Raw genomic sequence first — 23,782 nt, 5'->3', positions numbered from 1 at the left:
CACCCCCTCCCATCCCATGTACAAAATCTGTCTGGATAGGGCAATGTCCTCCACTGAGCATGACAGCAGCAGGCTAACTTAAGGGGCACAGCGTAGGCTGCAAGGCATGCAGCTCTCTCTTTGAACACCTTGCCACTGCCTCCTAGCACCTGCCGCCTGAAGCAACTGCCTCACCCTGCCTAATGGTAGGGCCAGCCCTGTATGCCTCCAGAAATCCCCATGATCTGCCCACAGAATGCTCTGCTGGTGTTAGTACTCCACTGTTGGTGTTCCACCATAGGAACTGGGGTGTGTTGGGTATGACAATATCACACCCTAAACCCCTTTGATTCTCTGACATCCTGACAAGGACTAGTGAGACCTATGCTAGCCCTGGGGCTGGCCTAGTAAAATCCCTCTGATTGTCTAATGTAATGACCCCCAAAAAAGGTACTCCCTCCCACCCTGGAGAAATGGTGGGGGATTTGATGGTGGCTCCACCCACTGATCTCTCCCCTTCCCCCCAGTATAACTGCAGGTAGGTTGGCTCTGTTAGGCTGGTGCGTGTGCAAGCCACTTGTCCTGCTAGGATACCACAAGGGCCACAATATGTGTGTAAATACTGCAGTCACATGGGTGCAGTCACATGGCTAGGTCATTCCTATTCAATCACTGTCAGGCTAGAAGAACAATTGCAGGGGGCAGGAAAGGTCAACTAGACTGACCTGTCTCCTGTTGAAAACTATAAATGGGAAGTGGCTGAAATTTGCGGACATTGTTTACTACTGTGCAGGTGATAATATCCTGGAAGGACTATGTCATAGGTCTATATCTGTGTAAATTCTCCATTGAAAAGTCCCCCCGAGGTAGAATTCTACCCCTGATCACTGGAAGAATTAAGAAAGGCTTTCCAACAGTGGTCTCTATTTATACAGTTGCACAGAATAAGAGGCCTCCTGCCTTGAAGAACTATTTATTTAGGTTTTTTTCAAAGGCTTCATTATCAACGTGATTTGCAAAGATTTGTAAATCAGTGGTGAAGACAAGGAGTTTACTTTTGCAATATCAGAGACAATCTTCGCTCCACTAATTTCTTCCTTCCCACTGAGATCTTTTGCGCTCTTTTTACCTTGTTCTCACATTTTGAAATTAATGCCAACACTCGGATATCCTTTGATCATTTATCAGAGAAGTCATATCGTAAAAAACATTTAGCTAAATATTAGAAGAATGAAACATCAAAAAAGAAAGTGCTTATAGCGTCATTGAGATACAACAGAAGTGAGAAATTTGCTCAGTGCGGCAGGCACCCTCGGGAAAGCATCACAAGATAAGAGAACCACAGCAAATCTGCATAACATGCTGACCTGGTTCACACAATCAAAACAAGCCACAGTGGCTTGTTTTAAGTCCCGGCATGTGCCGGCACATGCTAGGCACCATTATCCTAATTACCTGCCACGGTGGCTTGTTTGATCATGCGAACAGGCCCACTGAGATGCATCAGACACAATTTGCATCAAGGCTTCAGAAGGAGGTACACCAGTTGCTGATTGGCTAACATATTGCACTTCTGCAATGCAAACAGATACAATGACAGGGATGTTCTTAGGCCTTTTTGCAGCAGATCAGCAATCAACGTTGTTCTTTGTCACACCAAGATTGGAGTCATGTATATGTTGCAGAAAGGGAGAAGCTCACTGGAATGCTTAGATCAAGTGCTGCCAGTTCACTCTACCCAAAGACTGGTGGTATTCCAGCAGCAGAAAATCTGTTTATCAGTCTCTGTAAGCAGCACAGGTAAATTAACCTCAAACACAACTGTGATTCAGATTCTTCCAGGGTCATGGCAAAAAAAGAGCGCTGTCTTCAATGGGCAACATTTGAAGAACCTTGACCCAAATCTCACTTTTGTTATGCATCTTTGGTTGTGGCATTTTATTTTCATTTGGGAGGGAAGTCTTGGCAGTTTTTGAAGTGTGACGAGTCCCATCTTGTCAGATGAGTGTTCTGAGCAACTAGATTACCACCCCACTCAGTATTATTGGACTACAACACTCCTGACCATGAAACAGTCACTCCTAAAATCATGCTCTTGACTTAGATATTGGAAATACAATATATAGCTGGTGTTCTTTTGATTTGTTTTTCACTTTCTGAGAAATTAAGACATGCTGTTGAAGCACTTCCACATTTCTCTCCACAATCGTGAGGACTAGAAACCTTCTTATTTAAATCAAAGTTGAGATGCTCAAAAACTCTAACATGAAGCCCACAGGATGCAAATGTTCCTCAGGAGCAGTTTGTTTGCCTAACCATGGAAAAACAGAGACGATGGCTAAATATAGATTTTAGAGTACTGCTGGCTTCTAAGTTCATAGGCTTCAATCCCATTATTTCTCAGAGGTTCTTTTTCATCTGTTGTATCAATATCTTTCAGCTGTGGGAAATAAATAGGAGAAGCTTTGCATTCATAATGCCTATCAAGGGATTTCAAGTGAATCAGCATGTGGAGAGCATAGGCCAGAACAAGAAGCAAAATCAGAGACATAACCAGGCCCATCAGAATTGCGGGCGGAAAGAGGGATGCACAGTCTTTTGCATAAGCAAACTGGCCATCTTCAATGTTAAATCCTTGAATCTGTTAAAAGAAGAAAATAGCATGAATTAAAATAGCCTCCCACTCCCAGCTAAAGGTCTGTATTTACTATACATTTAAATTGCCCAATAACCCAAGTTCTCTGGGCAATGTACAATACATTACAAACATAAAGTACAAACAATAAAACCATGTATAAAAACAGTACATAATAAAACTAAGATAAAAAGAACTAAAAACATTTCTTAAAATGCCTGGGGGAATTAAAAAAAAAGTCTTCACCTGGCACCAGAAGACCATACCACATGTGCCAGGTGAGCCCCTCTGAGGAAAGCATTCCACAAATGGGATGCCTACGAAAAGGCCCTCTCTCTTATAGCCACCCGCCTCACCTCATTTTGTGGGGACACCTGGAGAGGAGCTTCAGATGATGACTTTAGTATCCACATAGATAAATTTGGGAGGAGATGCTCCTTCAGGTAACCTGGCCCCAGGTTACTTCCGTATTTTGTCCTCATCACTAATCAAGAAGATTTTTGTTGTTGTTAACTGTAAGTCAGTTTTATCTTGGCTTTTTAAGCTGGTTGCATTTTATTGTTGTATACTGCTGAGGAAGCCCATAATGAACTGATTTGTTGGCATAGAGATTGCTTTATGTAGATACAGACATGTGGGTTTGCAGAATTGATTGGTGTTAATGTTCTAAATGCCACCATATTTAATTTCATTTCCTTTATTACATTTCTGTACGTCCCCATAGCCAGAGTTCTCTGGGCGGTTTATAAAGATTAACAACCATGAAAATACAATATTGTATCATAATATAAAAACCATATACAACATATAAACACACACACACACACACTTTTTAACAATCAACAATAAGAAATCCCAAGCCCTGTTAAAAACTCTATCATATGCTATCAAATGCCTCAAAGTAGAGGAAGGTCTTAACCTGGAGCCGAAAAGATGACAATGTTGGCACCAGTTGGGCCTCACTGGAGACATAGTTCCATAATAAGGGGGCCATCAACAAGAGGGCCCTCTTCCTTGTTGCTACCCTCCTAGCCTCCCTCAGAGGAGGCACTTGAAGGAGGACCTCAGATGATGATCGTAGTGTACAGGAAGGTTCATACTGGGAGAGGCCCACTGTCAGATACTGTAGTCCCAATCCATGTAAGGCTTTATAGGTCCAAAACAGTACATTGAACTGGGCTCATAAATGTACAGGCAGCCAGTGTAAGGGGGCCAGAATTGGTGTTATATGCTCAGACCTTCTGGTCCCTGTTATCAATCTGGCTGCTGCATTTTGCACAAGCTGCAGCTTCTGAACCATCTTCAAGGGCAGCCCCACAGAGAGCACATTGCAGTAATCTAACTTGGAGATTAACAGAGCATAGACTATTGAAGCCAGATTATCCCAGTCTGGATAGGAGCATAGCTGGGCCACCAACTGAAGCTGGTAGAAGACATTCCGTGGCACTGAGGCCACCTGAGCATGAAGTGGCAAAGATGGCTCCAGAAGAATCCCCAAGCTATGAACCTGCTCCTTCGGGGGAGTGCAACCCCATCCAGAACAGGTTAAGCACCCTCCATCTGGTCAGAACAACCACCTAACAGCATCTCAGTCTTGTCTGGATCAAGCTTCAATTTATTAGCCCTTATCCAGTCTATTGTCACAGCCAGGCATTAATCTAGCACATCCACAGCCTTGCCTAATGAAGAGAAAAAGGAGAAATAGAGCTGTGTGTCTTCAGCATACTGATGACAATGCACTCCAAAACTCCAGATGACCCCACTGAACAGTTTCATGTAGATGCTAAATAGCATGGGGACAGAACCAGCCCCTGTGGAACTCCATACTAGAGAATCCATGGGGCCAAGCAATATGGCCCAAGCATCACCTTCTGGAGCCAACCAATCCAAGTGGGAGCAAAACCACTGCAATGCAGTGCCTCCCACTCCCAGCTCAGAAAATCGCTCTAGAAGGATATCACGGTCGATAGTATCAACAGCCCACCAAGAGATCAGGGAGAATCAACAGGGTCACACTCCCCCTTTCTTTCTCCCGACATAAGTCATAGTACAGGGCGACCAAAGCTGTTTTCCTGCTATCACCCAGCCTGAACCCCAAATGAAATGGATGCAGATAATCAGTCTCATCCAAGAACATTTGGAGCTGGTTGGCAACCACCCACTCAAGGACCTTGCCCAGGAAAGGAACATTTGCCACTAGCCTAAAAGTATTGAGATTTTCTGGATCCAGGGAGGGTTTCTTCAGGAGTGATCTCACCACCACTTCTTTCAGGCTTGGGAACACACCCTCTCACAATGAGGCACTGATCACTTTCCTGGCCCAGCCAGCTGTTCCCTCCCTGCAGTTTTTATAAGCCAAGAGGAGCAATGATCCAATACTCAAGTGGTTGCATGAACCTGAACATCTTGAGCTGTACCAGCTGAAACGTATTCAAGAAACCCAGACAGGGCTATGCTCTGGATACCTCACCTGATTCACCTGTTGTAACACTGGGCTCTCATTCCTGGCGGATACAAGAGATTTTATTTTGGAAGTGCCTTGCAAACAGCTCACAGTGGGGTTCTGATGTATCTACTGTGTCCTTAGGGCCAGCATGTAATAAGCCCTGGACCAGCCTGAAAAGCTCCACTGGGCAGCACATAGAAGATTCAATAGAGGCAGCAAGATGATGTTTTTTTGCTGCCCTCACTGTCCCTGAATATGTCCAACCATAGGCTCATTCCAGAGTTTGATTGCATCCACTAGGATTTTTCTCCATCTGCACTCAATCTGTCTCCTGTTTTGTATGGTATGAACCCTGGTAGCTCATAATTCAGCCTTCCCCAACCTGGTGCCCTCCAGGTGAGTTGGACTGCAACTCCCATCATTCCCAGCTAGCATAGCCAATGTGAAGTCCAACACATCTGGAGGACACCAGCTTAGGGAAACCAGCCATTGTGCGTAACTTCAATGCAGGATGAGCTTTGAGTTCTTATCCAGCTCCGATTTTACCTCTTTCTCTCTCGCTCTCACCTGATGTTTCTTTGGTGCCCTGAGAAACTGCCTTTGCTAGGGGAGGAGCTGGAGAGATTGAGAGAGCAAGAGGGACCAAGATCGCCCTTTCCTCCTTCCACCACTGGAGCAGTCACTGGAAGAGGGGTGGGTGAGGGGAGAGAAAGAGAGCAGCTACACTGGAGATACCCCATGAGTAGCTGCTAGTTAAGGGGATTTGGTGAGATCACACCAGGGGGCAGAGGAGATGGCTGAGGGCTGGCAATTATGAATAGACAGATGCAGTTATTGGGCAGTATGGATATGTAATAAATAAACATTTAGAATTCCTGGGGGGAAATAAGTTTTTTTTATTATTATTATTATTATTAAAGATGGAGATTTCATTCTGAGGAAGAGGAAGCCACAGAGCCCTAGAAGAGAATGTTAGTGCAGGTAGAGATGATAGTGAGATTTATCTGAGGGGCACAATGGCAGCTAACCTATATGCCATGGTCAGCATAGGGTTCAGCACCTTGTATAGCTCCTTGAAAGTTCTGACTGAAACCCAGAGTAGATTCACCGCCCCTCTGACATTGGAGCCACCAGCCTCCACTGCTATACTAGAGGTTATGCAGCGGTGGGGCTGTGAGATCGGCTCTGCCCTCAAATACGGAAGGACCATGAGCCACAGTAGACAGCCCCAGAGTACAAATTCCCACAGGAAGACATTTCTCCTTAGTAGGAGAAAGCTGAGAATCGATGGTGCTGAAATACAGGAACGGTCACCCTCGCCCAGCCTTCCCCAACTGGGCGCTCTCCAGCTGTGTTTGACTACAATGCCCATCATCCCCAGCCAGCAGAGCCAATACATTGGGTGATGGGAGTTGTAGTCCTACAAGATCTGAAAAGGCACAAGTTCCCCACCCCAGGTCCAGGACTTGAAATATTCTTCCTTAAAAATGATTTTTATCCAAACCAAGGAAATACCCAATAGAGAACCAACTGAGGAGATGCTCCCCAGGTGCAGAAGCTGCCACCTGACCTCTTTCAGAGAGTAAACTCCCCCAGTGTGATGTGATCAGAAGCAGATGATAGCCTCCAGCGGCTACCAGTACAGATGAGTAAAAGCTTCAGGACAGAACTTTGGGCTGTTGCGAACACAGCTACACCTTCTAATGCCAACTTCACACAAAGGAGAATTGCTTGTTCTACATCACCCCAGAAGGTGGTTAAATTATCTGCTTTGGAGTGAGCAGTTAGCCTTGTGCTTTCCTTCTCCCCTTATCCTCATAAGGAGATAAGAGTCAGTATTATGTCCTCAGCGGATCTCAGCAACTGACCCAAGACTTAACTCATCACTGAACGATGGAGGATGGAACATCCAGGGAACAGCGCCCAGACTACTGAAAGCATCAATGAGATGAAGTCTCAGTTGAGATGTTTCAGTCAACATGCCTTTGACTGAAGGCCAAAAATAGCCACCAAAAATAGCACTGTGTGACTAGCTCCCCGTCTTCTTGCCTAGTTAGGGAAATGTGTTTTATGATGCCACCATGTCACATATTTCCCCACCCCAGTGCACACTCATTTTGTACGATTACAACAAGCCACCATGGCTTAAGTGGCTCACACAAAGCCATCATGGTTTGTTTAAGCCACAGTGGCTTGTTGTGACCCAAGGCACTTGCCATATTTGAGGGTTGTTTAACCATGAGTTATTTGAGGGTTGTTTAATCCTCCAACAAGCCATGCTGCAGCCATGTTGTACAACACGATAAGCTGCAGCCAGGCAGTGATTATGCAAATCATGACTGACAGCTCACAACAAGACACAGTGGCTTGTTGTGATAGTGCGAAGCAGGTCACTGTAGCTGACAATAATGGTGATGTCACTACCTAGACCCTACACTAAGAGGAAGGGAAACTAGATGTGTTCCTAGCTTTTTCAGTTGCAAATGCAGATTTACTATAATGTCTAGTTGCATGAGCCTAAGACTGCAGTCTTAGGCACACTTACTAAGGAGTAAGTCCCATTAAAGTCAGTAGGAGTAAAAATACTTAGAATTATGCTGCAAGCCAGTTTACATACAGCTACTCAGACTTGTGGTCTCTGGATCACTTCTTATTTTCCCCCTGAAGTTAACTGGCTGGTATTTAGGGATGCAGAACGTAGCTCTACATGAAGACTTTTGGAAAGGGAGCTCATTGAACATAGTGAGAATTACTTCTAAGTAAACACTCTTACAAGGAGGTTTTAAAGTATTCTAAGAGAATTGGTGGTAACTTGGGGAACTCTGAGTTATTGTGGCAGGGAGTTCCTTAGGACCTGAAATATAAGCATTGCAAGGAGAAGGAGAAGGAGAGATGTGCTTTCAGTGGCAGCCATTCAACTTCTGTTACATTTAATTCTAGCTTTAAATGCTAAAAACAAACATCAAAAGCAGTTCCATAGGCACTTCACAAGAGATTGCAATACCTGCCAGAGTGCCTCTTCCAGCATGAACCTATGCATACACAATGTCCAGCATCGAAGGCCCTCCTCTGGGTGCTTCCTCCAAGGGAGGCTCGGAAGGCAGCAAAAGGGATTAGCAGTGAGATTTAATTCCCCACATGTAGTGGTGGTGGTGGGATTGCCCAGTAAAGAAGCAAATTACTTCTGAGTAAACATCCTTAGGATTGCACTGCATGTCACATAACAACAACAAGAGTGAGACTGCCTTCTTTTCTGTTCAAATCCTACTTTTTACTTCTACCTAGAAATCCCAGGAATTTTCTTTCAGTAGATCATTAAGGATCCAGTCCTATCCATGTTTAGACAGAAAAAAAAACCTACAACTCCCAGCATCCCCCAACCAGCCATGCTGACTGGAGCATGCTGGGAGTTGTTGGACTTTTCTCTGTCTAAACATGTATTGGATTATGCCCTGACCTTTCTTCCCGCCAACACATACAGAGCTTTCCATCTAGGAACCCACACTACATTCACTTGGTCTGTTTTTTCTATGTATTACCTGAAAGTCAACAAAAGTGACTTCCCAGAGCTTGGCTGCATCATTTGCGGAGCTGGGCGTCAGGAGCGCATCGTACCTCTGTAAGTTGCTAACATGTTCACAGTGATAGGAGTAGATCGCCGGCGCATGTATCCGTGTCGCATTGAATGTCGCTTGCACAGAATGGTTGTAAATGAGCTGGATTCTATGTAAGGTAAACCAGTTTTGAATGGACAGTTTGTAGTAACTGTTTGTCAGTATGAATCTGGCAGGGGAAACCAGAAAAAGAAAAGTAATAATATCTGCAATAGAGCTCACCATACCATTTCATTCCTTTTTGCCAAGGAAACTTATCAAATCCATGTCATCATTGCATGAGGTAGCCTCTCCCTGCTGCTGCCCTCCAGTTGTGTTGGACTACAACTCCCATCACCCATAGCCATCACAGCAAATGGCCTGTTCATTGGGGATGGTGAGAGTTGTAATCTACCATGCCCAGAGGGTACCAGGTGGGAAAGGCTGCCATGAGATGTCCTTATTAAGCCAGAAAGCCCATCTTTCCACTCCCCACCCCTCCCACTAACTCTGCAGCACACAGTTTTCTGCAAGCAGGCAGAAACCCCAATACAATGGCAAAGACAATAGGAGTAGGAAGCCACTGCCTGTAAATATGTGTAACTACCCTCATTCACACCACCATTTCAACACTAATGGTTCAAGGGCACTGAGAAATGTGTGTGTTCAGTGCTTTAAAAATGACTGCCTAAAGTAGAGAACTAGAAATAGAAAGGTCAGTTTTGCTAGATTTTTATCTGGTGCACCATACCCATTCTACATAGGGGGCGGGGGGGAATGTTGGTTTCCCACGTTTCACAAGCTAGTGTATGCACCACAGTAGTGTACGCGGCAGACAGCTTCAGACTTAGACCAGGGAAATGTGGGGTCAGGGTCCCATTCAGCCTTGAAGCTCAGTGGGTGACCTTGACCCATTCACTGTCTCTCAGTCTAACCTACCCCATAGAGTTGTGGGGATAATATAATATAATATAATTACAGTGTGTTTAAGGATTCAAACCATGTAGCTTGAGTGGTGGCTGCAGGAAATGTGTGAACGTCGTTCGTCACCTAGAAATCCCCTCTCATATTGGACTAACACAACTGAATGATCCTTACAGCTTTAAGCTAAAATATGCTGGTATCTTCTGGTATTTCTGGTATTTTGGCCTTATCCCCACCCTGCTCTGCCTTCACCCTCATCCTCCGCTAGAGAGCTCCTTTGAAGCTGAATTTGGCCTTCTGGCTGAAACAGTTCAGCACCCCTGCCATACAGTAATGCGGTAACTAAATGTGATACTAACATCTTCTTAGGCTGCAGTCCTATGCATGTTTGGCATGCAGAAGCTCCAAGGTTCAATCCCTGCCATCGCCAGGGTTTGAATGGCAGGGATTGAAACCTGAAACCCTGGAGAGCTGCTGCCAGTCAGTGTAGACAACACTGGGCTAAAAAGACCAATTGTCTGACTCTAGATAAGGCAATTTCCTGTGTTCCTTCCTGTGTATCTCTGTAAATCATATGTCTAAAGACTGTGACCTGATTGGAAACAATCTGGGTTGTCTGTGGCTGAATGGACAAGAAATTAATGGCCAGAGAACAACTTTCTAAATGGGAAGGGGAATGCTAGAAGGCATTAAGGGCACAATCCAATCCATGTTTAGACAGAAAAAGGTCATTCAACTCCCAGAATTCCCCAGCTACCCATGTTGGGAGTTGTAGGACGTTTTTCTGTCTTAGCATGCATAGGATTGAGCCCTTAAATTTTCATAAAATTTAAGTGTGAAGTCATCAATGCCAGGAGTATTGCCAGCCAAAGGTAAATGCTTTTAAGCACCATTCATTTCAGCAAGGAAATAACGGGCACATGGGACTTATTGAATGAGACTTAACTCTGTCTGGATTATGCTCCAGATGTTTATTTTAAAGGGTGGTGTTTTTTATGACAGCAGTGGCATTTTCTTCCATTATAGGGCTATCTAACAGGTCTCTATGGCCTGTAGTTAGTTTGGATATAAATAAATGATCCAGGTAGGGTTTAATATAATACATTAGCTGATCCAGAAAAACAACAACCAGGAATTCATATTTGAAAACGTACCTGATAACAAATCCCTTCAAATTGTCAATGTCACCAAAATTAAGTGAAAGCCTAGAGCAAAAAAGAACAATGCCAGGTTAGATCAAGAAATGTAAAAACAGCAAAAACAGGAAGTGTAGCTAAATTTAAATTCATCAAGTTATCTAATATTGCTGCATAACCTAGTATTTAGATCCTTCCCCTTTCTGTAGAAACTCATTCCAGCTAGATTTTGTGGGCTTTGTATAAGCTTCAGTGCCCCAGGTTCGATCCCCAGCATCTCAAGGGAACACAGAGCTGGACAAGATTTTGGCCTGAGCCCCTGCACCCACACCCACCCAAGGGGTGTGTTGGGAAGATGCTTCCAGTGAGTTCACTGTACTGAGCTCAAAGGACCAAGACTCTTAACAGAAGATGATGCAGTGACCCCTTAGGTTCTTAAGTAAACTCATGGTATGAGTGACAAATGTCATCACATCATTTGTATTCTTAGGATGAATATATAGTGACATGGACAGTGCCACCTCCAAGCTTTTGAGGGCCCTTGGGCAAGACACCCTCAACAGGCCCCTACCTCAGTGAGTCTACCTTCTCATCACCATTGTCACCAGCTGTTATTGCTCCTCAGCCTCTGTCTCATCACTGCTACTGCTTGTTTGCTTGCTTGGCAGGCAGAGAGCCAGTGTAGTGTAGTGGTGAGAGTGACGGACTGGGAGCCGGGAGATCCGGGTTCTAGTCCCCACTTGGCCATGGAAGCTTACTGGGTGACTTTGGGCCAGTCACAGACTCTCAGCCCAACCTACCTCACAGGGTTGTTGTTGTGAGGATACAATGGTGAGGAGGAGGATAATGTAAGCCGCCTTGAGTTCCTTGCAAGAGGGAGAAAGGCGGGGTATAAATGCAATAAATAAATAAATAAATAAATAAAGAGAGCCAGTGAGCAAGTAGGCAGTGGCATCTACTGCTCCTCCTCACCACCACCACCATTGTCTGGGCCAGAATGAGAGGAAGGTAACCATGCAGGTTGCAATGGTGAACAGGAGGAGCAAGTCCAGGGGGCTCTTGATAGTGGGCCCTTGCCGGGGTGTGGGCCCTTGGCAGGTGCCTGACCATACCTTCCCTTCATGCCAGCCCTGAAAGTGGGTTCACCCTTAGAGAATATTTTGACATCCTAACCCAGTAATCAACAAGGGCATGCCATTACAAATCAAGCAATAATGGATAACCCTGGAAAAGACCCTGATGCTGGGAAAGACTGAAGGCAAAAGGAGAAGGGGACGGCAGAGGAAGAGATGGCTAGATAGCGTCACTAATGCAATGAATATGGACTTAAGCACGCTCCGGGAGAGAGCGCAGGACAGGAAGGCCTGGAGTGCTATGGTCCATGGGGTCACGAAGAGTCAGACACGACTGAACGACTGAACAACAACAACTAGCCCATAAAATAAGAAACAGAGGCATACCCAAAGCCCCAAAATAAGAAATGGCCTGTATGGACCACATCATCAAGCCTATCATCGCAGAGCAGCAATGGGGAGAAAGTGGCTACCTAGCAGCTTTTAATCAAGAAGTGTATCACCAACCAATGATGTAACCACCATCCTGGTCAGCAGAGTTCACTGTGCAGATGCAGTATCCACACTGCAGAAGTAAACAAGGAGTATGTGGAGGATGCAGGTAGCTGGGATCAGCGACTCCCCCCCGCCCCTGCTGCCCTCAAACAGACACATCTCCTCTCCGTTGCTACTCAGCAAAATGCGAAGTCAGGCTAGGGTGGCCAGGTGTTCTACTTTACAGAGAACAGTCCTCTGTTTGAATGGCTGCCAGAAGACAATCCTCTGTTTGAAGGTGTCCTCTATTTGAAGGACTGTCCAGTCCAAATCCAGTTTACAAATAAATAACCATAAGAAAAGAGATCAAGAGGAGCCCATCAATAGTAGGCAGGTACCTGGTCAGCAAACTGAGCAGACAACCTAGTCACCAGGCCAAACTACACATTCTTCAAACCATGCATAGCAGAGCTACGCATGACTGGATGATTTACCTCAGTATAAGTGTGCACAGCCCAACTTGGATCAGGACCATGGTGCTCTGGGAGGGGGACGTTAAGCTTCTCCCTGTCCTGTTTTGTCCCAAAATTCCCCCACAAACACCTGGAGGGGCGTTAAAGAAAGACAAACATCTGCATTGGAATCAATGCCAATGGTGTGGGTTTTTTTCTTTCTTTAAAACTCCCCTGCAGGGGGTGGGTGGAATTTCAGGATGAAAATCAGAGTGGGGGAAGCTTAAATCCCCCCTTCCAGGGCACCATGGTCCCAGTCCAAATCGGAGCTACACGCACTTAGACTGAGGAAAATAAGAACATAAGAACATAACGTAAGAACATAATCCAAGCATGCACAGCTCTACAATGTGTGATTTGAAGAATATGTTTTTTGGCCCACAGTCTTTTCCACTATAATGAGGTGTATTATAACTTATAGTAATTATTTCTAAATATGAATCTATACATAAAAAATAAGTATATGCAATTTTTGCGCAACCCTGTGCGCTCTTTTGTTCCCTTCTTTGGCAGCCTGTAACTGGCCCCATGGTCCCAGTCCAAATCGGAGCTACGCACACTTAGACTGAGGAAAATAAGAACATAAGAACATATGGCAGGCAGACTGACCCGCAGACTACAACTACCATTGGCTCTGTACGCCTCCTTGGAAGCCACTGAGCAGTTCAGGTCTTCACCATGCACACCTTAAGCCTGACTCCAGGGCAAAGGCATTGGATGCCATCCTGTGCCTGGCACATGGAAATGTGTCTGACACGACCACATAACATAGCAAGGCAACCCTCCATTGGTGCAGCACTCCTGAGGCTGCTGGCAGCTGCATCTAGCTATGCTTGCTTAGACTCTATGAGCCTCCATGTACTGCTGGCAAAGGGAGGGTTTTTGCCATGGTGTTAGATCAGGGGTAAAAATGCATTCGAACAGCCTTCCCCAACCTGGTGCCCTCCAGATGCGTTGCAATACAACTCCTATCATCCCTAGCCAACATAGCCAACGGTGAGTAACGATGGGAGTTGTAGTCTAAGATCCTAGATCCCCAAACCTCATTTGCCTGCTCACTTCCTTCTTGTGCCAGTAGAGCTCGGCCTCTCCTGTACTTTATTTTGGAACTTCATTGCCTTAGCAACTGGAATGTTTCTGAACATGTCAAAACACCTCAGCCAAGCAGTTTCAGAGGCCATAAGGACAATATAGTACATTTCCTGTTTACATTTGCTTCAGCTTTATAGCAGGCCTTAGCAACTCCCCAGAGGAGGATATAAACTTACATTGCATTTTCTTCACTGCAGTTTGAATCAGCAACATCCACGGTTGCATGAACACCAAACGTCCTGTCTGTTAGGTCCAGCTGAGTATGATTCTGAAACTTAATCATGATTCTTCTGGCCCAGAAAAGAATACAGGGACTTCCATTGACTGTGACATTAAGAGGGCTGTAGTGACTGTGGATGATAGACTCTCTCTCTGAATTCTCTTTGCTGCTTACATTGTAATTCACAATCTGTGTGTAACCAAGTAAGAGATTAGAATTACAGTTCTGGCTTGTCAGATAAAACAATGAATATCAATGGCAACATACCACTTATGTTTGAATCTATAAACCAAACTCAATCCCAGTTTCTTTAGCATAAGGCACTCCAGCATAAATAGACTGTGTAACATACTAATATTTATATTCTCTATCCCACCTCCACCCAGGGCTCAAAATACAACAGAGACTATGACCTGGTTCACACAACACGACAACCCATGGTGAGTTGTCAGCCTTATTTGTTTCAGGGTGGCTTGCCACTGATGTCTGAACCCGGCATGGTTTCCTCAGTGTGATTTGTTAACCACAAACAAGCCACCCAGAGAACCAGGGCTTGTTGTTGGGTTGAGGGTTGCTTATTTTCAGAGTGGCTTGTGATGTGCAAACCCAGCATGATGGCTTGTGCATAGCTTGTTGGAAAGGGCTACAGAGCAGCCTGGCAAGAGTAGTGAAAAACCTGATCACTTCTCGTGATCTCACTACTGATATCCCTTCTCTATTACATCTTGAAATGACACTTGAAAAGAGTCAATTTACTCTTCCATTTTGTCGCCTTCATAGACACCAACATCTTTTTTTTCTCATCTTCGGGGAGATTTGCAAAAATTTAACTTTTCCCCCAACATCAGGAGATTTACACATATTTAATGTAGTTTTTTTCTCCTTCGGGGAGTTTTGTGCATATTTAACTTTTAAAAAACATTTTGGAGAAATTTAAGTAATTTGCTGTAACTATTAATTGCTACTAGTTACTATGAATAAGTACAGTAGTTACATTGCTTTAGTGAATTTGCGCAAATCTCTCTCAAAGTTTTTTTAAGTTACATTTGCACAAATCTCCCTGAAGGTAAAAAAAAAGAAAGAAATCTACAAAATAAACTCTACTCCACTAATAAGCTTACATGTACTCATTAGCAGAAAAGTGGAGTAGACTGCTGAGGTTGTGTCGCAAAGGCCAATGGGATGGGATATATGCCAGGAGCAGACAGGAGATTTAAGAGGGAAACAAGCCATGGCAAGCCACAGAGTGCCTGATCATCTGTCAGGAGTAATATGGGTTAGTGACTGACCAACAGCCCCACCGTGGCTTATTTTCAGGGTGTCTCATCATGATGTTTGAACTGGCCCTATAAGTGTTTGGGCAAGTTTAAGCAAAAGTTCAAATCCTGTTTCATAGGGTTTTGCTTGGATAAAATGAGGCAAGTGTCATTATAATGTGTAAAGCACTTTCAATACTGTGCAATAGAAATGCTAAAATAGTAATAATTCTCAGATGAGCTCCTGGAAATGTAGAAGCCACCATTTCCACTAATCTGGGTATGGCAAGACATACCTGACACGTGATAACAATAACTAGATGGTAAGATTCCTACAGCATCTTCTCCAAACAATACTATTATTCCAGATCAACTAATACAGACAACTAATCTGTGCTATAGCAACCTGAGTTTGTCTCTATAAAGCATTCTTCCAGTATTTCTCTTAGCTCATTAAAATATTTCTGTGACATCTTGTCATAGTAAGAATTGCCATATTAGAAGTTCAGAAACATAAAAAAAGTAAACATGGAGATTGATTTGTGGGGGATTGCTCAACGTAGACAACCACTTAATTACACTTCTGTCTAGGCCAAGTGAGAGAATCTGCATATGTTTTTTGACAAGATCCAAACAAAATTGTGTCCTCTTTGTTTGTCTACTCACGGAACAGACTCAAACTGAGGCCTAAAAAGCACCTCAGAGAGCAGCAGCAGGATTTGTAGAGAGCAGCAGATAAGATTTCAAGTTATCAGCAGTATGTAACAGAGAAAGTGCACCACAAAAGGACTTGGAAAACAATGAACTGGGGTGGGGAAAATAATTACTTTGTAGATAGACCCTGAGAAAAAGGCAAAATTCTATTAGTCCATTAAAAAAATGAACCATTGCTGCTGGGAATACCATTTTTGCAGGGTCACTGAAACATAAACTTTATGTTTTTAGGTACCAGTCAATGGCTGGGTTCAGTGGTTTGGTGTGGGTTGCTGTTGAAGTGTGGGCTGTTTGTTGAACCATGGATTAGCGTGTTGTCTGAACCCAGGACATTTTCCACAGGGTGGCTTGTTAACCATGCAGTGTGGCTTATTTTTCTTGAACAAGCCACCTTGAGAACCCATAGTTTGCTGTTGGGTTGTTCAGGGTGGTTAACAAACCGCACTGTGGAAAATGTCCTGAGTTTGGACAACACACCCACAATTCAACAAAAAACCCACACTCAACCTTGGAATGTGGGCTAGCGTATTGGGTGAACAGCCCCAATGTGTCATTAAGCAAACTTCTCACAGAGCAGTTATGTCCCAGTTATGCATTCAACACCAAAACGTGTAACTAAAATCATATGGTTCTTGATCACACAGCACTGCCTTTTTAGTCAGTAGGCTTTTTATTAGAGTAAAAGCTGGCCTGATCAGGCAGAACTTGCACGGTACTGGCCAACTTCAGAGAGATGTCTAGAACCATGATTTTGTATTGGCTTCACTGAGTACCAAAACAGAGCCATGTAATGGGAATAATATGGTTTTCTGGTGCCAAAACAACATAATATACTGAAAATAATCCAGACAAGTATCATAGCTACTCTACAAACTTCAGAGGGGAAAGTATTGTTATGTACATTATGGAAGAACTTACAATCCAGTTTCCTGGTACCTCCATACCTGTGTAATTGCTACTTGTTGTAAATTAAGTTTTGGCTTCACGCTGCCATCATATCGTCGGCCTACAGAAGAAGAAGTATATCAAACAGTTCTGTTATCTGCACCTTTCAACAAGGATAAGCAACTTACTTATTGGTTACAAAGAACACCCCCGCTGTTGTACAGTACATTCTCACTAAAATCAATTCTAACAACATGGAGTGTCAGGGCCAAAGCACACATTACTTTAGAAACATAGCTAGCAGAGATATCTTATTTTCCTTTTTACTCTAGAAAAAGCACAGAGTTCCTGATCCAAATTGGGATTCTAGTGTGGGGGTGAGGGGCCTTCAACCCTCCCCCACTGTTTCAGTCCCAGTCCAGATCACAGCCACTACCTCCCTGCTGTCTGCAATATATATTACCAAATAATCAATGAACCATTTGTTTTAATGCAGAGGTGGACAACTTGTGGCCCTCCAGTTATTTTGGCCTTCATGCTAGGTTGGATGTTGAAGCAATTCGGGTATCTAGATTCTCCTCTATCCCTTCCCTAAAAACATACCATGGGGAAGAGAAATATCTGTCTGAGATCACATCACCCTTCCTTCGCAAGGCCTTCACAGCCCTGCGCTTTCAGACCATGAAAACTAACTTCAGGGAAGGGATATATAAGGTCATCCCTAGGGAACAATGTTTTTGTATTTGTGGTACTCATGTGGTTGAGGATACTATACACTATGTGCTCCAATGCAAGTTATATAAAATGCTACGAGATAAATATTTAATGAGAAGCTAACTTGTAGCTAACCTCAATGACATAGATAAAATTATATTTTTGTTGTCAAGTAGATCCAAGTCTGTTACGTTAAATGCAGCTAGATTTACAGTAAAAGCAGCCCAACTCAGATTAGCCCAAGAGAATAATTGTTTTGTTTAAGAAATGCAATATCTGTGATTATACATTCTTGTAAAGCGCTGAATCCCCTTCATGGATCACTGCCTTGTTGTGGCGAAGGGGCCTGCGTAACTCAGTGAAGCCATAAGCTTTGCCGTGCAGGGCCACCCAAGACGGACAGGTCATGGTGGAGAGTTCTGACAAAATGTGGTCCACTGGAGAAGGAAATGGCAACCCACTCCAGTATTCTTGCCAAGAAAACCCCATGGAATGTATCACAAGGCTAAAAGATATGACACCGGAAGATTAGCCCCTCAGGTCGGAAGGTGTCCAATATACTATTGGGGAAGAGCAGAGGGTATTTCCAAGTAGTGCCAGAAAGAGAGAAGCTGCTGGACCAAAGCTGAAAGGACACTCAGCTGTGGATGTGTCTGGTGGTGAAAAGAAAGTCCGATGCTGTAAAGAACAATATTGTTTAGGAACCTGGAATGTCAGATCAATGAATCAAGGTAAGCTGGAGGTGGTCAAACATGAGATGGCAAGATTGAACATCACCATCTTGGGAATCAGTGAACTAAAATGGACAAGCATGGGCGAATTTAATTCAGGTGACTATTAGATCTACTACTGTGGGCAAGAATCCCTTAGAAGAAATGGAGTAGCACTCATAGTCAACAAAAGGGTGGGAAAAGCAGTGCTGGGATACAATCTCAAAAACGATAGAATGATCTCAGTACGAATCCAAGGCAAACCATTCAGCATCACAGTAATTGAAGTCTGTGCCCCAACCACTGATGCTGAAGAAGCTGAGGTTGATTGGTTCTATGAAGACCTACAACACCTTCTAGAACTAACACCAAAAAAAGATGTCCTCTTCATCATAGGGGATTGGAATGCTAAAGTAGGAAGTCAAGAAATAACTGGTATAACAGGCAAGCATGGCCTTGGTGTACAAAATGAAGCAGGACAAAGGCTAATAGAGTTTTGCCAAGAGAACATGCTGATCATAGCAAACACTCTTTTCCAACAGCACAAGAGGCGACTCTACACATGGACATCACCAGATGGTCAATATCAAAATCAGATTGATTATGTCCTTTGCAGCCAAAGATGGAGAAGCTCTATACAGTCAATAAAAACAAGACCTGGAGCTGACTGTGGCTCAGATCATGAGCTTCTTGTTGCAAAATTTCGGCTTAAATTGAAGAACATAGGGAAAACCACTAAACCATTCAGGTATGACCTAAATCATATCCCTGATGAATATACAGTGGAGGTGAGGAATAGATTTCAGGGACTAGACCTGATAGACAGAGTGCCTGAGGAACTATGGACAGAGGTCCGTAACATTGTTCAGGAGGCAGCAACTAAATCCACCCGAAAGAAAAAGAAATGCAAGAAAGCAAAGTGGCTGTCTGATGAGGCTTTACAAGTAGCTGAGGAAAGAAGGGAAGCGAAAAGCAAAGGAGAAAGGGGAAGATATATCCAACTGAATGCAGAGTTCCAGACAATAGCAAGGAGAGACAAGAAGGCCTTCTTAAATGAACAATGCAAAGAAATCAAAGAAAACAATAGAATGGGAAAGACTAGAGATCTCTTCAAGAAAATCGGAGATCTCAAGGGAACGTTTTGTGCAAAGACAGGCATGATAAAGGACAAAGAAGGCAGGGACCTAACAGAAGCAGATGAGATTAAGAAGAGGTGGAAAGAATACACAGAAGAACTAGACAGGAAAGATCTGAATGTCCCTGATAGCCATGATAGTGCGGTCACTGAACTTAAGCCGGACATCCTCGAGAGTGAAGTCAAGTGGGCCTTAGGAAGCATTAGTAACAACAAAGCTAGCGGAGATGACAGTATTCCAGCTGAGCTATTTAAGATCCTAAAAGATGATGCTGTTAAAGTGCTGCACTCAATATGCCAACAAATTTGGAACACTCAACAATGGCCACAGGACTGGAAAAGGTTAGTTTACATTCCAATTCCAAAGAAGGGCAATGCCAAAGAGTGTTCAAACTACCGTACAATTGCGCTCATTTCACATGCCAGCAAGGTTATGCTCAAAATCCTACAAGCTAGGCTTCAGCAGCATGTGGACTGAGAACTACCAGAAGTACAAGCTGGGTTTCAAAGAGGCAGAGGAACTAGAGATCAAATCGCCAAGATTCGCTGGATCATGGAGAAAGCAAGAGAATTCCAGAAAAACGTCTATTTCTGCTTCATTGACTATGCTAAAGCCTTTGATTGTGTGGATCACAACAAACTCTGGCAAATTCCTAAAGAGATGGGAGTACCAGACCACCTTACCTGTCTCCTGAGAAACCTGTACGAGGGTCAAGAAGCAACGGTAAGAACCAGACATGGAACAACCGAGTGGTTCCAAATTGGGAATGAAGTATGACAAGGCTGCATATTGTCAGCCTGCTTATTTAATTTATATGCAGAGTACATCATGAGAAACGCCAGGTTGGATGAATCAGAGGTCGGAATTAAGATTGCTGGGAGAATTATCAACAACCTCAGATACGCAGACAATACCACCCTAATGGAAGAAAGCGAAGAGGATCTAAAGAGCCTCTTGTTGAGGGTGAAAGTGGAGAGTGCAAAAGCTGGTTTGAAACTCAACATTAAAAAAACTAAGATCATGGCATCTGGCCCCATCACTTCCTGGCATATAGAAGGGGAAGAAATGGAAGCAGTGACAGATTGTATTTTCTTGGGCTCCAAGATCACCGCAGACGGTGACTGTAGACATGAAATTAAAAGACGCTTGCTCCTTGGGAGGAAAGCTATGGCAAACCTAGACAGCATAGTGAGAAGCAGAGACATCACCTTGCCGACAAAGGTTCATATAATCAAAGCTATGGTTTTCCCAGTAGCAACGTATGGCTGTGAGAGCTGGACTATAAGGAAGACTGAGTGCCGAAGAATGGATGCTTTCAAACTGTGGTGTTGGAGAAGACTCTTATGAGTCCCCTGGACTGCAAGGAGGTCAAATCAGTCAATCCTAAAGGAAATCAACCCTGACTGCTCATTGGAAGGACAGATACTGAAGCTGAAGCTCAAATATTTTGGCCACCTAATGCAAACAGAAAACTCCCTGGAAAAGACCCTGATGCTGGGAAAGATTGAAGGCAAAAGGAGAGGGGACGGCAGAGGATGAGATGGCTAGATAGCATCACCGATACAATGAATATGGACTTGAGCACACTCCGGGAGAGAGCACAGGACAGGAAGGCCTGGCGTGCTATGGTCCATGGGGTCACAAAGAGTTGGACACAACTGAACGACTGAACAACAACAAAAGCACTGAATATTCGTATATTGTACACTGAATTTTAACTCTGTGATAAAAATTTTACTGTCAACATCCTGTATTGCATCTTTTGGTTGTTCATTGTTTGGCTACAACCTGTACTTGGTTGCCTTATACAATGAAATGAAAATGTTTTGGCCTACAACTCCCATCAGCCCTAGCCAGCATCCAGAAGGCCATAAGGTGCCTGGATCACTATTTGACAATGTAAGTTGAAAGTGGGGAGGGGGGATCTGGATCAGGACCACAGCAGCGGGAAAGGGTCAAAGACCCCTAACCCAGTCCCCTCCCAAAGCTGGAGTCCTGATCTGGATCAGGACTCCTGTACTTACTCTAGAGTAAAAAAGAAGAAAAGAAAGATGTTTGGGTCTCAGATAGAGAATCTGTTATTCCAGAGGTCTGATTATGTTATGTATGGAGGGCGTGATATGGGAAGAAAGACAAGAGATGTTCTTTGCCTGACAACCTCTTCCTTCAGACATCCCAAAGGCAGGAGAAAAGGAGTACCTACACTGCAGCCACTGATTGGGGAGAGGGCAGGAGAGAAGATCCTGGTATTCCAGTAAGGTGACTGGTGTAGAGGTAGCTTCATTCTTCTTCTATGCTGAGGTTACCGTTGCTCAGAATGGGGTTGAAAATAAAGGACCTACTGCTTATCCCTTCCCCTCTTGCAAATTGCAGAAATCTGTCTCATAACTTGTTAGAAGGGATCCCTATAGTGAAATCCACATGTCTACTCAGAAGTAAGTCCCACTGAGTTCAATGAGGCTTACTCTCAGGCTGCAACAGAGGGAGTGGTGGGCAACAAGGCCATTCCATTGACTCTGCTGAGGATGCTTGTGATGTATTATATGTATATTGCTGGGGGGGGGGTGAATTGCTTTATTGATTAACCCCCTTATATTGGTAGATTTTAGGGCAGAATACAGAAATATTTTAATTAATAAATAAGACCAGCTTCCTCAGTCGTTTCCTCAATTGTCATCTGGAATAGCCATTCCATCAGGCTGCCACAGAGGGAGAGGTGGAAAGCTGGGCTATTCCATCAACTCTACTGAAAGACCAACTCCATCCGGCCCCTTCTCTCTGTGAACTGTTTTCACTGCAGCTGGTCATCATAAGAACTGCTATTTGAAAAATTGGTGCTTGACTTTTGTTTTCCTCTTCCCTCCTCATCCTTTTTTCCTTTTGTGTCATGTCTTTTAGATTGTAAATCTGAGGGCAGGAGCTGTATTGTTTATTACTGATATCATATAAGTTGCTCTGGGAGCCTTTTTTGCTGAAACGTGGATTAAAATGCTTTAAATAAATAGATACATAGATCCATTTACTTAAAGCATCTTAAATATTGCAGCCTTAATATTTCATGTAGGAGTTGTGGAAGAACAGTGCATAGTGTGTGTGTGTGTGTGTGTGTGTGTGTGTGAGAGAGAGAGAGAGAGAGAGAAGCTTAAAAAATCCTTTCATTGCTATTCCTTTATTTTGTTGACTCCGTTTTCCAGAGCAGCGTGAGCATGACATTGCAGTGTGAGCATGAAGTGATTCATATCTACACCCAGAGCTTTTTATACTAGTACTAGATATACAGATGAATGGTGAGCAAGGCCTGTCTTATGGAAACAAAACATCACGTGAGAGAAATGCAACAGTGCCACAAAGCCATGCAATATTCTCCACCCGCAGCCAAATTCTTGCATATACAAAAGCTCCCATCATTTTAAACAGAAATTGTATCTGGTGACTAATCCCAACCCATCGAGCTATCAATATCACTTAGCTCAGAGTCTGTTTAAAACCGTACCATTTCTTTGGAGCAGGTCTTGGTCAGAGAATGTAAAGAAACTGCAACAAAGCAGAAACACAAAACAGTATATCAGCTTTTTTTCCCTGTCATTTTTTAGGCCTCGTTTAAGCTAGACCACAATATTTAGCTACATTAGAACTGCAACTTAGGGTGCAATCCTATGCATGTGCAGACAGAAAAACATCCTACAACTCCCAGCATTCCCTATGCTGGCTGGGGAATGCTGAGAGGTGTAGGACGTTTTTCTGCCTACATGTGCATAGGATTGCGCCTTTAACCACAGAAATATCCAGTATTCTTGGATTGCAGCCCTCATTATTGGCAATGCCTGTTGGGAAGGCTGATGGGAGTTGCAATCCAATAACATCTGGCAGGTGACACATTCTCAGTCCCTCTCCTAGGGTGTGTTTCCACACTATCAGCTTCAGTTTGTTTGCAACTTTGTCGCGATGGTTACCCAATTGCATCTTCTCCTTTTCTTGTTTCCACAGCCCTTAAAGACCCAGCTTATCATCGCTGTGGCCTGGGGCTCTGTGCTGTTTCCACAGAGCTCTAATCAAATTATTTTCTTGGTGGCTGGGTGGAGTCTGGGTGGAGTCTGATTACCTCACCAGTGTTTCCGCCTCTTCGGCCATGTTTCCAGGACAACGGAAGGAGAAGCTAATGGACAAGTACGGGATTTTAAAAAGGAATCAGCTTTGCTGTGAAGAGAGGCTTCCCCTCTCTTCCCCCTTTCTCTTTTCCCCTGAAAGTCCAGATGCACCTGCATTTCAGGAGCAAGCCTCAT

At 43.9% G+C, this 23,782-nt stretch overlaps 1 protein-coding gene across 2 annotated transcripts in view; it reads right to left on the bottom strand.

Moving 5' to 3' along the window:
- Positions 1 to 937: 937 nt before the first annotated feature.
- LOC146352253 (V-type proton ATPase subunit S1-like protein) overlaps positions 938 to 23,782 on the bottom strand; it is a 36,053-nt gene continuing 13,208 nt past the window's right edge. Inside the window, exons 2-7 of one of the 2 annotated variants that reach the window (XM_084832080.1) lie at positions 22,993 to 23,033; positions 16,999 to 17,060; positions 14,041 to 14,273; positions 10,732 to 10,782; positions 8,676 to 8,843; positions 938 to 2,620 (exon numbers count right to left, since the gene is read on the bottom strand). In XM_084832080.1, coding sequence (XP_084688206.1) covers positions 2,542 to 2,620; positions 8,676 to 8,843; positions 10,732 to 10,782; positions 14,041 to 14,273; positions 16,999 to 17,060; positions 22,993 to 23,033 — 634 coding nt within the window. In that variant the 3' untranslated portion in view covers positions 938 to 2,541. Of the gene's footprint in view, positions 2,621 to 8,599; positions 8,844 to 10,731; positions 10,783 to 14,040; positions 14,274 to 16,998; positions 17,061 to 22,992; positions 23,034 to 23,782 lie in introns of both variants that reach the window. The other variant, XM_084832079.1, reaches the window with a different exon arrangement.

Source organism: Heloderma suspectum, chromosome 2 (assembly GCF_057233095.1).
Source record: "Heloderma suspectum isolate Gila_16-S chromosome 2, 16-S_ref, whole genome shotgun sequence".
NCBI lineage: Eukaryota > Metazoa > Chordata > Lepidosauria > Squamata > Helodermatidae > Heloderma > Heloderma suspectum.
The sequence above is the reverse complement of the archived record's forward strand: the minus strand, read 5'-3'. Positions and strand labels throughout refer to the sequence as shown.